Source organism: Amblyomma mixtum, chromosome 3, assembly GCF_055824585.1.
Source record: "Amblyomma mixtum isolate Tamu chromosome 3, ASM5582458v1, whole genome shotgun sequence".
In the NCBI taxonomy this organism is placed as follows: domain Eukaryota; kingdom Metazoa; phylum Arthropoda; class Arachnida; order Ixodida; family Ixodidae; genus Amblyomma; species Amblyomma mixtum.
Genome location: NC_143014.1, coordinates 139,567,261 through 139,580,267, shown reverse-complemented (window position 1 = coordinate 139,580,267; position 13,007 = coordinate 139,567,261). Strand labels below are relative to the sequence as shown.

The window sequence follows — 13,007 nt, the reverse complement described above, 5'->3', positions numbered from 1 at the left end:
AGGAACAAGAGGTGTGCGGTGACGTGCTTTAAATGGTGCGGGAAATGTAAGTGATTTGAGTGCGGGTTTTATTAATCGAAAGCTCGGGAAGCGATGCTTTTACTTTGAAACTATGCCTAAATTAAGCAACCGAATGTGCAAGTGCCACTCTTGTGTATTGTTAGTTCGGGTGCTTCAGTTGCTGCCGGTGAAATTCCGTTGCGCTTGAGGTTTACGAAACAAGCGTGACAATGCGAGGGATTAACAGAGACGAGCCATTACATTTGATACGCAATGCCTCATCCTTGTTAATCCTTCCTTCATCCCACTTGCTTTGTAAACGTCAAGCGCAAAGGAATTTAAACTGCAATGACATACCGAGTAGCTCGCCATATAGCTTTCATTTAGTTGAGTCGTGAGAAACTACTGTAAAAAATGGCAGAGAATACCTTGTGGCAATCGGAGTGGCATATTGCCGTTGTCCAAGTTTTATGTTACATTTTCGCTCTTTATCTGCCCCTTCACTCTTTTCCGAAAAGCGGCACGCGCGGGCACATTGTTTTTTACATACGTTGGTCGTCGCTATAGTCAGTCTAAAGCACTTTTTCGCATTCCAAGCTGTGCATCTTCTTACGCATTGTCTGTCAGCTCCCTTCGTCCTGTGTCTCAGCTGCGCTGAGACTTTACCTGTTCATCTTGCGCATGTCGGGGATGAGCGCCTGCTAAACTGACCGTGAAGGCTCGCGCCATTGCCATAACGACATTTTGATGACAGCGCCGAGCCTAGACCCCATTTTCTCGCGACGAGCAGAAATGAGCGCGAATAATGGAAACTGGCTGTGAGAATTCGGGGAATTCCCCCGTAGCGCGACGCGACCTGTACAAATAAATGCGCCGTGTCTAGGCAAAGACAAGAGACCTTGCGCTCCGAGTGGGTATACGGGTCGTTTAAACCAACATGGCTGGCGGAACAGTTCAAGGCTCCAAATATTTGTGCAACGTTCAAGGGAGTGTCTGCACGGAGGGTTGCAGCGCTCATCGAACGCTCGAGAAAGCTCGGACGAAGCTGTGGGCAGCGTGGGCGGAAGGTGGGGGCGGGGGCTGCGGTAATTTGCGAAGAGTGTGGGAAAACAGTAAGACGTGTGGGTGTTGCCACGAACTGCGGGAACAAGGGCGAGGATCAGGGCGTGTCTGATAGACTTGCACCGGGGGTCAGCGGCGATGCCAGGTGGTGGTGGCTCAATATCCGCTCTCTTGTGTACACGTTTGCTGGTCCACTGTTCCCTCTTATTCCCAGAGCAAGGCTGCAATTGACTAGCCGTGAAGCACGAAATACGAACGGCCGCTATCGGGAGCTGCTCTCTGATCTCATATCGAGCGGACATGCCACCTGGCATCCTGGCTGTATACAACGCTCGGCGGGAATATCAGATGCTCTCCTGCGCGTCGGTTGTCGTGACGTATTACGTAGCTTGACTAAAGTTTTCGAGCCGATGCGTCGAGGCAGAGTTCTTTACTGGGCTAGAACGATTTGACGCAATCACATGTGCGTGGTGTCGCGGCACGTGTAAGAAGTGAACGAGACGACACGAAACGTTAGCAGCGCTTACAAGCTCTTGTGAGAGTTTCCGTTGCGTCACTTTCTCTTGCTGTCTCGCCTCCGCGCTGTTTTTCTTAATGGGACCTGGCCCCAACTAGCTCACCCCAAAGTGGTGTTCAGCGAACGTCACCCGCTAGACTTCAGAGCAAGTGCTCCTTGCTTCCTGAAAGTCACGGTGAACCAAGATCAGCCACGGTGTGATGAGGTGACGCTTAGTATCGTAAGTTAATATTTTGTTTGCGTAATTCTACGCCGTAACTTAGCTTATCGATCGTACACTTTCAGGGGAAAACTGCTTCGCATGCTAAACTGTGCATTATAAGCTCACATCGTTGAGGCAGGACCACATTGATTACGAACTTTGCTGCATGCGCATGTGTTGCGACCGCATCCGTTTTCTGCATTCCCCAAGCTGCGCTACTGGTGGCAATTAATCGGGTAAGAGAGGACCGAAGGTAAAAATGGGAAGTGTTACTGTTGGAACGCCTTTGGCCTTTGAATCTCGTCTTACGAGTACTGCGAGTTGCAATGACAGAAAGAAAAAGATGCTGATTCTGGACTAAACGAAAATCCTAAATTTGTAGTGCCCCGAGGAGCAAAATATTCGGTCTCTCCTCAGATCGTCCAGCTTCCGTCCAGTTAAGAATGAAAGCGCATGTTGGAGTCGCCAATGGCTGGCATCTCGGCACGTGGCACTCGCAGTGAGCAGCCCCTGACACACTTGCTCGCACCGAATGTGAATGCGCCACTCAAACATTGCATTGCTGCATGAATAGCAATCGGCCACGACAAAACGCACGGCTCTAGAATGACGAGTGTTGGTACGCTGAAACGTGGCCGTCAGTCCGTTGGATTTGGGCTTTGCGCGTTAGCACTGAGCAGGCAGTCAAGAAAAAAAATCGTGAAAACGAAAATGCTACGATAAACACTCAGTAACTTGGTAGCGATAGCGTACGGAGCCTTGGATTACGCATAGTGCAAAAGCTAGTTGATTAAAAAACATGACAAAAAAAAAAAGAGAGAACGAAACAAACTATAGAAAGGGCAGGGACATGTGAGGAATATATTCTGGCCATTTACTGCGCATGTTTGAGAAACAAATTACTGCAAAATAAATGCCGACGTAAGCCGACGTTATACGCGTGCGTGATGTACGGGGCCTACAGGCGAGCTGTCGTAACATAGGGAAGGAAACGTTGAGTACGGGAGGAAGGCGGTAAAAACTAATGACGTCAACAGACGCTGCGCTTGCCCGGAATAAAAGTGCTCAAGAGGAATATGTTGGCGACAAAACAATAAAATAAGAGAGAGAACTTTGAGTACTTGAAAAAATACGCACAATTTCAAACAAACCTCCAGACACCTTATTTTTCTACGCTACATAAACCTGCATTCATTTGACCTCGGATTTTTTTATGCTAGAGACAGCGCAGGAATGATTTCCGCCGCTGCCTGGGCAGCTCAAAAGAGACTATGCAGTTGGTAGCATGCTGGGGGCGGTGTACCTCATATATGCGGCTCTTACCTTCAACTAAAGGAAATAAAGAATCGTTGTTTGGTAACACTACTTTTCGCCTATTGCTTGCCAGGAACCTTGGTTTGGGGTTAGTACTGACAAGAATCCAAGGAAAAAAAAAGGTAAAAAATGACTTCCTGCATCACAATAAAGAGAAAAGGTGCAACATCAGTTCTTCCCATGGTTTGAAGAACGGTAGTGTAATGTCGAATCTTATCCCACGCGATGTTGGGAAAACGGTAGTTGTTATACCCCCGTTCCTTCCCCCTCTTATCTTTTCCTGTGTAACAATCGAGGAGCCCGGGCCCCACAGGAAAGGTATTTCTTTCTTTCAAACTGTCGGGTGCATTAGCACTAAAATGTTGGAGTGGCCTGTCCACATTGGGCGGGATCAGCCACTTCATTTCTAATCCAATAAACATTTATCTCTCTTAATATACCGGGTGTTTCACCTAAGACTTTCTGCAATTTTTAAAAATAAGCTATTTTGAATTAGATGCGCGCTTTTTCTGGCATAGAAATGCCAGTTGTGTAGTGCATCATAATGCAGCTAAGACGTGCTAACTAGCAGGCTTGTTAACCAATATTTAATAGTTAACTTTTAAACTATTACCGTTGGGCTCCTTAATTATTGAGAGGCATGTAGCCCACCGTAAGTAATGTCCATACCCGTTTTTAGAATTTCGAGAACGCGATTATCCTCGGCGCTGTGGCCCAACAAATTTTGGCTATTTCGACGAGTTAGGTTCACTGGAGAGGTTGCTTTGCCTGCAAGCTTATCAAACCGCATGTATTTTGGCGCGATGTAGGCGAAATTTGTTGGGCCACAGCGCCGAGGATAATCGCGTTCTCGAAATTCTAAAAACGGATATTGACATTACTTTCGATGGGCTACATGCCTCTCAATAATTAAGGAGCCCAACGATAATAGTTTAAAAGTTAACTATTAAATATTGGTTAACAAGCCTGCTAGTTAGCACGTCTTAGCTGCATTATGATGTACTACACCACTGACAATGATATGCCAGAAACGCGCGCATCTAATTCAAATAACTTATTTTTAAAAATTGCAGAAAGTCTTAGGTGAAACACCCGGTATTACACGCCGCTTTCGACCTGGCAAAGCTGTAGCCCTCCTTCAAAACATCAATACTTCGCGCTCGGTTCTGTACCCGCCTTCGTCCAGAGACAAACAAAACCCTGTGCAGCCCGGTGCGTTCTCTTTCTGAACTTGCCTCCTCGTCTCGCACTCTACCTGGCAACGGGAAGACCGCGTCGTGTTAATGGGGCGCATCCCTCCGGCCGTTTAAAGACGCCCCTAACGATTATTGCCGGCTCTCTTTCTCTGCCGGCGCTCGCCACTTCGCGAGAACCATGGGAAAGAAGCGAGAGCAGCCGTAGCGGAGCTCCTTGTCTCATTCTGCCTGGCTGGCAGCCGCACGCGGAATTCCACGCGCGCGGCCACCGGTCGCCCAGTGACGCGTGCTCTCGCCAAGGGGCGGTGCTCGTTTCGGAAATTCCGCGCCGGTGATCTCAGCCGCTCGGCGAGCCGTTCGCGGCACAGCAGGGGCAGATATCGGTCAAGTGCGCCCCCCCCCCCCCCCCCCCTCTCCTCACCCCTCCATCTGCAAAGAAGCAGTACGCGGGAGCAGTGGGCCGTAATTGATACTGTGGCGTCGTTTCTCGAGTGCGCCATATGGCTCTCCGCGGTGTGCGCGGGCGCCCCGCGACGACGCGATGTAGTGCGCCGCGAAAAGAGTGGTTCGGCGCGCAGTCCGTACTCGTCGGGTGCGGTGCCGCACGGGAGCTTTTGTTCTTTGCCTGATTTCCGCCACGCTGGGCACTTTGAAGAGCGCTTTAGTGCGTTCCACTAGCCAGGGGCTTCAGTGCTGGTTCGCCCGTCTATGCGAGATGGCGTCAGACATGTGCAGCCTGTCGGAGGACTCTCAGAGGGCCTCAAGGATGGCTGTTCAGCTAACTAGCTTATAGGAACGGGTTCCTTGTGACGCGTTACTAAACCTGCTGCACGAAAAGTTGAATATTGCCTGCCCTCTTGTAGGCTTATCGGTGGGCCCTTACTCACACGCGTCAGTGAGAAAGCCAGCCAGTGATAAGGAAGTCTCGCCACTGACGTGAAGAGGCGTGGTCATTTTTTTTCAGTGCGCCGCAACAGTGCAACGAAACTTTTCCTCGTGACCTTTGGAATATCCGTTGATCATATGGCCTGCAAGAGCCGCCATTTAATTATTTCGCCATGAATAAACATGAATTTCTATTAGCACGTTCGCCTTTCCTAGGTAATGTTGCAAAAATAATATCGGTGCTATACCATTAACGCAATGTTCGTACGATCGCTTTCTATATGCCCAACTTAGCACGGCTGGATGGTCTATTGTTAATGGTGGACATACCAAGTCCAGCTTTCTTTTACAAAAAAACTGAATGTTGGAATATTGTAAGGTACTATTATGAAAATGTTGAAGGTGATGGTCCATTCTTCCGATCCGTAACAAAATCTTTCTATTAAAGCTTTTCCATCGCTTCCATTCAGCAGTTAAGAGTGCCGTAGAAAACCAATGGGGAAGGTTTTGGACGATAGAAAAAATGTTAATAGCAAGAAAGTGCAAGTCTACCGAGGTGAGATCTGCGGATATATTGATTTTTACGGTGAAATCTTACAACAAATGAAAAAAACTGCATTCATAAACTCCCGTTCCCGTTGAAAAATCTTTTTGTCCAGAATTGCGGGGCATGCCGTGCCAAAAAACATGGCACAGAAGAACTTCGGTCGATAGATTCATGCGTGTTCAGTGGGAATGAGCAAATTGCACTCACGTAGGCGGAAGTGACTCTCACCTTTAATGACAGAAGATGATCAAAAATGCTCAGTACGATATTTAACGGGGCGTTTTAGAGCGGAACAATACTGTTTCATTGTATACACTCAAGCATGTCACGTTAAGAGCTACCATTTTTGTCGAGGTAGAGCGTCAATTACCTTGAAACGCCGCAACGAGGAAAATTAAGGCCGTAGTTGTCATCTATATTTTATGTAAAATCTGACCACATGCGCGCTGACAAGCGCAGACATTATGGGCATATCCCAACGTTGATTGAACTAGGCAATAATTCTGTAAGATGCGTGTATACATTAATGAGGATGCCTTTAGGAAACAATCTCAGTCACTCTCTCAAAGCCACGTTATTGAACCTTGAGGACATAACAATGTATGCACTTAAATGCCAGTTCTCCAGCAACCGACATAGGTGCCACGCCTGCTTAAGTTAAAGTGTGCTGCGTTATCGCGCCCAGGTCAACCCCGGCAGCTTGGCGGAGAAGGGCGGCCTGCAGACCGGCGATGCGCTCATCAGCATCCAGGGCAAGTCGACCGACCAGCTGCGTCACAAGGAGGCCCAGGACGCCATTATGCGTGCCGGGAACTACCTCGAGCTCCAAGTCACGAGGTGAGGGCGGACGCCTATCTTGATCGGGGCTCCCAGTTCGCGACGCTTCCTCAACAGTTCCTTGGTGTGCCGACAGACCACAATGAGGGAATTATTTGCAAAGCGTGGTAGTTGAGAGCTGGCAATGCCGCCGCTAATGGACCATGTGAATCCTTACTATCTAGTGCTGCACCAGTGTGAGTTCCTTACTCTTCAGTTTCAGTGGGTGTTTCCGCGCACAGTAAAGTGTGACCAGCTGGACATTATTATTGCGGTTTCTTCACGCGTTCTTGGGCCACTGGTGTGGTGCCATTTCTCCAGTAAAACCACCTGATATTCCAGTATACGTAAAGACCCCTCTGCGCCCGAACTTGTCATTACTGTAGATAGCAGTGTGTTAATTGGCAAAACTCAACTCGCATTGTCGCTATTCGACCACTCGCAGTCGCATTGTATTCGCATTCGGGAAGAGCGACAGCATTCGTCAGCAAGACGCAGCTTTTTTCAAAGGAAGAGTCGATTATAAGGATTTCCAGCCTCTTCGGCGGTACGCGTTGCATATCTGGCTAGGTAGCTCGTTTCGGCTCAGGCGAAGTGCTCACATTATTCGTGCTCAATGTATGGAGGTCTCTAATCAGGCAGAACATCGACAGAAGCTGCAACTCTGGGCCCCGTGCAGTTGGGATTCCAGAACACACCTCTTATGCCAAGTCCCTAATAATAGTATCGAGTCTTGAGACCAGGCGTGGTTGCCCGCGTACTACCTGTTACGATAAATATGAAACGACTGACAGAAATACGGCTAATATCTGGAAAAAACGCAGCGAGAGGACAAAAGGCTCCCAACCGCGCGTTCCAAAAGGTTCCCAAAAGGTTGTTGCCTGGGCCAAACTGGGAAGCGTTTACCATAGGGTCGGGAGATGGAGAGGCAGGGGTAAATGCCTTCAACGAAGAGGAGAAATTTCAACCAGCGTATCTGCTAAAATTGTGAAATTTCTGCTTTGCGTAGAGACTGAAATTGAGGAGTGAAAGTCCCTAGGAAAAGCAGGACAGGAAACGAAAGAAAAAAAAAACAGTGAGAAAAATAAAACGGCACTAATGGTTTCTTATAATCGAGTCCTTTCCAACCCGATCCCATATTACAACAATCAGTTGTCGTGCCAGTTATTTCTTGCTTTCTACACGCATAAACAACAGCGATCGTTCGTTGCGTTTTCCGCTCAGGAGAAACAGACGCGTACGCCGTGCACGACGTTCCCGTATTGTGTGCTCCGTATGCTGCTGAACCCGACATGTGCGTTTCACCGCCACGGTTTGGCGAGAGGACACGCGGATACGGCTCTGCAAATGTATCATCTGAAGGCGTGCGCCTCGTGAAGCAGCGAGAAAGAAAGTGAAAAATAATCGCATGGCAGCGGAAGACTACGCGACAGCGTGCCGAGTGTCTGGTCAATTTCTGTCCCTGTCTCTTGCGTCTGGACTGCCTCCACAGTGAGGCGTCTTCGGACGCAGCAAAATAGGCGGCCACCTAAGAACCGCATAATAAAAAGCAGAAAGCTCCGAGGAAACGGTTCATTAACGCTCCCGGAGACCGATTTTGGCGTGTGTGGGTGTGTGGGCACGCGCGCGCGAACTGGAGGGTTAGACCTCGGCTTCTAGAGTCGGAACGATGTGCCTTGAAGAGATTCATTTTAGTCTTGCAGTGCTTGGCTAAACCCCCTACTGACTTTTCATTGCAGTGCGCGTCACCCTCACGCACATTTGGAGGTTGGTAGGGATGCGTGGTATTTCAGCCAGTTCGGCTTAACAAGTCGTCATCTTGTCAGAAGGTCATGTGTACTGTTATGGCTAATTTGTCTTTTGCTGTGAGGTGGAACCAGACACGGAGAGAGAAATATTTACTGAAACGAAACTGGAGTGATAGAGCGTAAAGAATGCTTCTCGTTTCACTTTTATATACGGGTAGCCGAAGTGGCTGCGAATATAGCGTTCGTGACTCTAGAATACAGTATATGCCTATAATGGTTTATGGGGGTTTAACGTCCCAAAGCAACTCAGGCTTGATGTGTTGCGAAATATTTTGAATTACTTTGAAGAAATAAAAGCGAACATGCTACGTTAACAGTCAACGCCTGCGAAAAGCTTGCTGTTCGAACGCTACGCCAAACGCCAATACAAGCAGAGGACCGAAATTCCACACAGACTAGCGAATATTTTTCTACATTAATGCTGTACCCCTCGTTTTTGCAAATCTCTTGTTGTGGACGAGAAGAAAAGGGTGCGTAGGAGGCGCGTAGCAGCAGCACCAGTAGCTGCGTGCGAAATTGGAAAGACGCAATTAAAAATCCAATTTGAAGATACGAAAATTAAAATCATACCGCTTGTATGATCGCCTGTCAATTATTTTACCTGTCTTCTTCAGTGTCGGATCTTTATGAAATTCATTACAAAAGTAGCCCTGAAGCTGATACAAGACACCGTGGTGTCAAAAGCAATCGGCCTTTATTCGGAATACCAATCTTCAATGCTTATCGAAATGGAGCCCCAAATAAGGCGGTCTTAATTATGTATGCTTGATTAAAAATGCCTTTCAAAACGAGCTAGAACCGCACTTGTCAGCATGTGCATGGCAGAGTTTTAGTGATACGGAAGCTTTAGCGAAAGGTGACACTTGCAGGGGCGCCAGCATGACGTGGAAGCCAAAGGTGACGCCTGTGGGGTCGATGCCGAAGCCGGGACCGATGAGCAACGGTGGACCAGCCCCGGTGACGAAGACATCGCTGGCTGCCAACAAGCAGGTGAGCCCGCCGCAGGGGCCCTTGCAGTGCCGCCGTTTCTTCGAATTGGGTTGGAGAAGCGTGAAGACACAAGAGGCAATTAATCTTAGACAAGAAGTAACAAATGCAACAAATAGTGAACATGTCCCGTCTAAAGACACTGGGAAAAATGCCGAGTCATACTTGCAGCGCGAACTAAATCTGTTCACTCGAAGGTATCGAATGAATGCTACATAGAGACGCAGGGATGGATGACCCTGTGAATGAATGAATAAATGAACTACAAACGGTCTCTTCCGCTTCAGTGTCCTCCTCATTTCAGACGCCAGGAGAGACGATAGGCGTGACAAGGACAGAGAAATGCCAAACGACTACCATAGCCAAAGAATACTGGAAACGAATTAAAGGAGTATAGACACCGAATTTCTAGTTGTGTATTTTCTTCTGTCCTTCGTGGCATTCTCCTACGACCGCTAAACAATATTTAATTGAATTTCATTTCTCACACGTTTCTGTTTTATTTCAACAGCCGGGCAGTGGTTATGATGTCACAAGTGACTATAGGTCACATGGGGCATGATGAAAACTGCAATCTTATAGCTGTTTCGTCGTTTTAATTCAATACAACGCTAAAGTCAGCCTGTCTCAAAAGCCGGAATCACGAGTGTAGGAGCGCTATCATGGGTGCGAGTGCTGAATGCTAGCAAAAGAAGAAGAAAAAGGTGCCAGTCCGCCTCAGTTTCGCTGTAGTTCGAAAACGGCCAGTGGTGCTTACAAAGAGGTGTGTCAATGTTGCATCTGCGGCTTTCTCTTCTCCACGCAGCCCTACAAGCCGATAGGCACGGGACACAACACGGCTGCCAAGCCATTCGGGGGCACGATGCAAGCCGTGGTGCACAACCAGTACAATTCACCGATGCCCGTGTACTCCATGAACAACATCGCCGACACGCTGTCCGCCCAGACCGAGGTGCTCACGTCCGGCGCCGTTGGGTGAGCGCACTGTTCACGTCTTGCAGGCACCGCTGCGTCTTGTTGGACCTCGAAGGCCCCCAAGCAGAATTCTGAGCGCCTTTGAAAGGGATTTCAATACCTCGCAGGCTATGCAATCTATGTACATCACATTCTGCTGCTGACTTCACGTGACGTGTGCGCGCGTTGTGTGAACTGGATCTCATTTTCACGAGGCGTCAAGGTGCCATGTGCCAGCCTACAGTTCGATGTTAACCAAGATACCTTCAGTGTGCATTGATAAACTGGCTCATGCGTCTGAGGGGTTTTCTGCTCAGCATAAATTCCTGTCACAGACGGAACACCTGTAGTCAGTTAGCAGGGAGCTGAGACATGAGGCCTAAGGAGCGTCACGAAGGAAGACAGCGCACACATGATGCCAAACATATGCAGTCACACTTGCGCTCAATATGGCTGCACCAAATCTCCAAACCTCTAGACAGTGATATTGGTACATCATAACCGTTACTAATAGTTAAAAGCAAGAAGGATACGGCTGCTCCGAGAAGCAGCGGGAGCGTTTCTTCGCAGGCAGCAGTTAATGTTCCAAGCTGTAAATGCATTAGCAGTGTTTTATCGTTAGGCGCGATTTCGAACACTGCTGTGGTGGACATATTACCTTTGTTCAACACGTACTGCCTAATCATTAGCCGCCGATACGTAGTTGCAAAGCTGAACAATAAATGACAACCGAGCAGCAAGGTGGTGCTCACAGCGTTTGTACAACGTTGTCTCCCCCATATCTTTTGGTCCTTTATATTCTGCTCTGCGTCATTTCGGCCTGTGTCTTCTGGTGTTTTACACAACACGTGTTTGTTAGACAACAAAAATTACCGAACAACATAGTGGCGACTGAGATCCTGGCATGACATGGTCACTTCTAACGGAAAAAAAAAGGGAAATTCGTAAGGAGGCGGGCAGCCCAAGAAAAAAACTAAAAATTTCCCTGCCTGCAATGCCTATGGCACAGTGAAACGATTTTACAATGTATAACGAGGCGCAATGTATTAAGAAAGTTTCGCACATTAGACAAAAAAAAAAGGAAAGGAAAACGTGCCATACCATACCAAAAGCTGCGAAGGGAGCGCGTATCTTCAATTACACGCCTCCGCTCGCCGTACTCATTTATTCTAGCTAACGTCTTCATAATGCAGCAAGCGTGAAGATAACTTGCTCACGCGACGGTTTGCAGCGGCAACTACCCATTCCGTTGTCTACCATGGCGCTTCGCAATTATCTCCAGGAAGAAGAACGCGCTGCTTGAATTCAGTTACGCAACGAGAAAAAATCTGTGGCTAGACTCTAAAAAGCCATACTGCATGTGCCTGCCGGTGCACCACGTTGAGGGGCTCCTTGCCACCTCTCCTTCCGCTGCAGCATCAACTTCATGAAGGGAGACAAGCCGCTGAACAAGGACTCGGCCGTGTACCGCATGGTCCTGGAGGAAGACAAGCACCCAAAAGGTGATGAGAGCGACCTGGTCAGTGTGGCCGAAACGCGGACGCAATCGCTCGCCTTCCGCAAGCTGCTGGCCGCGCTCGGCGATGACGATGACTGCCTGCGCTCCTCGCATGACGTCACAGGTTTGTGCGTTCCACGCATGAATTCCCCGTCCTCTTAACATGAGCCTTGCATGCTTCTCCGGAAGGCAGGAACTCGGCACTGCCTGCTATTGAGAGTTCTCACTGGGCTTCAGTAAAAAGTAATAAGGGCTCCAGATGAGTTCCTGCTAGTTCATTCGAATACTGGAAATGCAGGCGGCAGTTGTGAAACACCCTCGTGAAGATTAGAAAACTGCCTGCCTACTTTAGAGATACGGCCACTGAGTGAAGCGCTAAAGAGCATAGTCAATACTGACACAAACTTGTGATTGAAAATTCGCGGAAAGGACAACAGCGTATTCTTCATCCTGGTAGTCGTAATTTTCTTCTTTATATTATGGTGTCCATGTTCAGTGCCATACTTAGGGGTAAGAGAGCGTAATTTTATCACGGCGGGCACCTGTGCGGCTTCAGTAGAAAGGCCTACTGGCATGAATTTTTTATTTAAAATATAGGCACTGCCGTAACACTTCTGAAACATTTACCAAAATATACATTTATGTCAGGTCCTGTCATATTTGCAGCGTTAGCGTGATGTAATGCTCACCGTAATAACGTCTCCTTTTCGTTTTCATTACGGTAGTTACACTGAGATTCATGTACATAATATTGGAAAAAGACTTATTTGCGGACCGCCACGCAAACTAAATAAGCTTTAAAACCTTGGCTAATCGCATTTGTGGGTTTCATATCGACTTGCAAGGAGTTACTAGGACAGCGCAAACGTGTTCGGATGGCTCGCAGTCTCTTATCTGCTGTATGTACCTGAGGAATAAGGAGCAGTGCAAGACTTCCTCGAACTAGCCGAAGTGCGCTGTATTATAGTCATGTCTCACTTGCGATGCTTGCTGCCTTGCGTCTTCAACGATGCTGCTTTTTCTATTCTTTATTAAGAAAAAGAAGTTCTGAAATGCAGCTTGAGCGACCGACTGACTCAAGTCCCCGGGAGAAAAATTAAAAGAGTCATCATGCGGGTAATTTTTGGTGTGGCGAGCATGTAGTTTGCTTCACCTGTACGGCTCAAAACGTATGCCCGCATGACTTGCATCTCTTTGTGCTGCATGACTTCCTTAGACTTT

At 48.0% G+C, this 13,007-nt stretch overlaps 1 protein-coding gene across 4 annotated transcripts in view; it reads left to right on the top strand.

Moving 5' to 3' along the window:
- Zasp52 (Z band alternatively spliced PDZ-motif protein 52) overlaps positions 1–13,007 on the top strand; it is a 72,817-nt gene that overhangs the window by 30,303 nt on the left and 29,507 nt on the right. For 3 of the 4 annotated variants that reach the window (XM_089581304.1, XM_089581306.1, XM_089581307.1), the window contains exons 2-5: positions 6,409–6,560; positions 9,217–9,337; positions 10,140–10,309; positions 11,705–11,910. In XM_089581304.1, coding sequence (XP_089437430.1) covers positions 6,409–6,560; positions 9,217–9,337; positions 10,140–10,309; positions 11,705–11,910 — 649 coding nt within the window. The remainder of the gene's footprint in view (positions 1–6,408; positions 6,561–9,216; positions 9,338–10,139; positions 10,310–11,704; positions 11,911–13,007) is intronic. The other variant, XM_089581305.1, reaches the window with a different exon arrangement.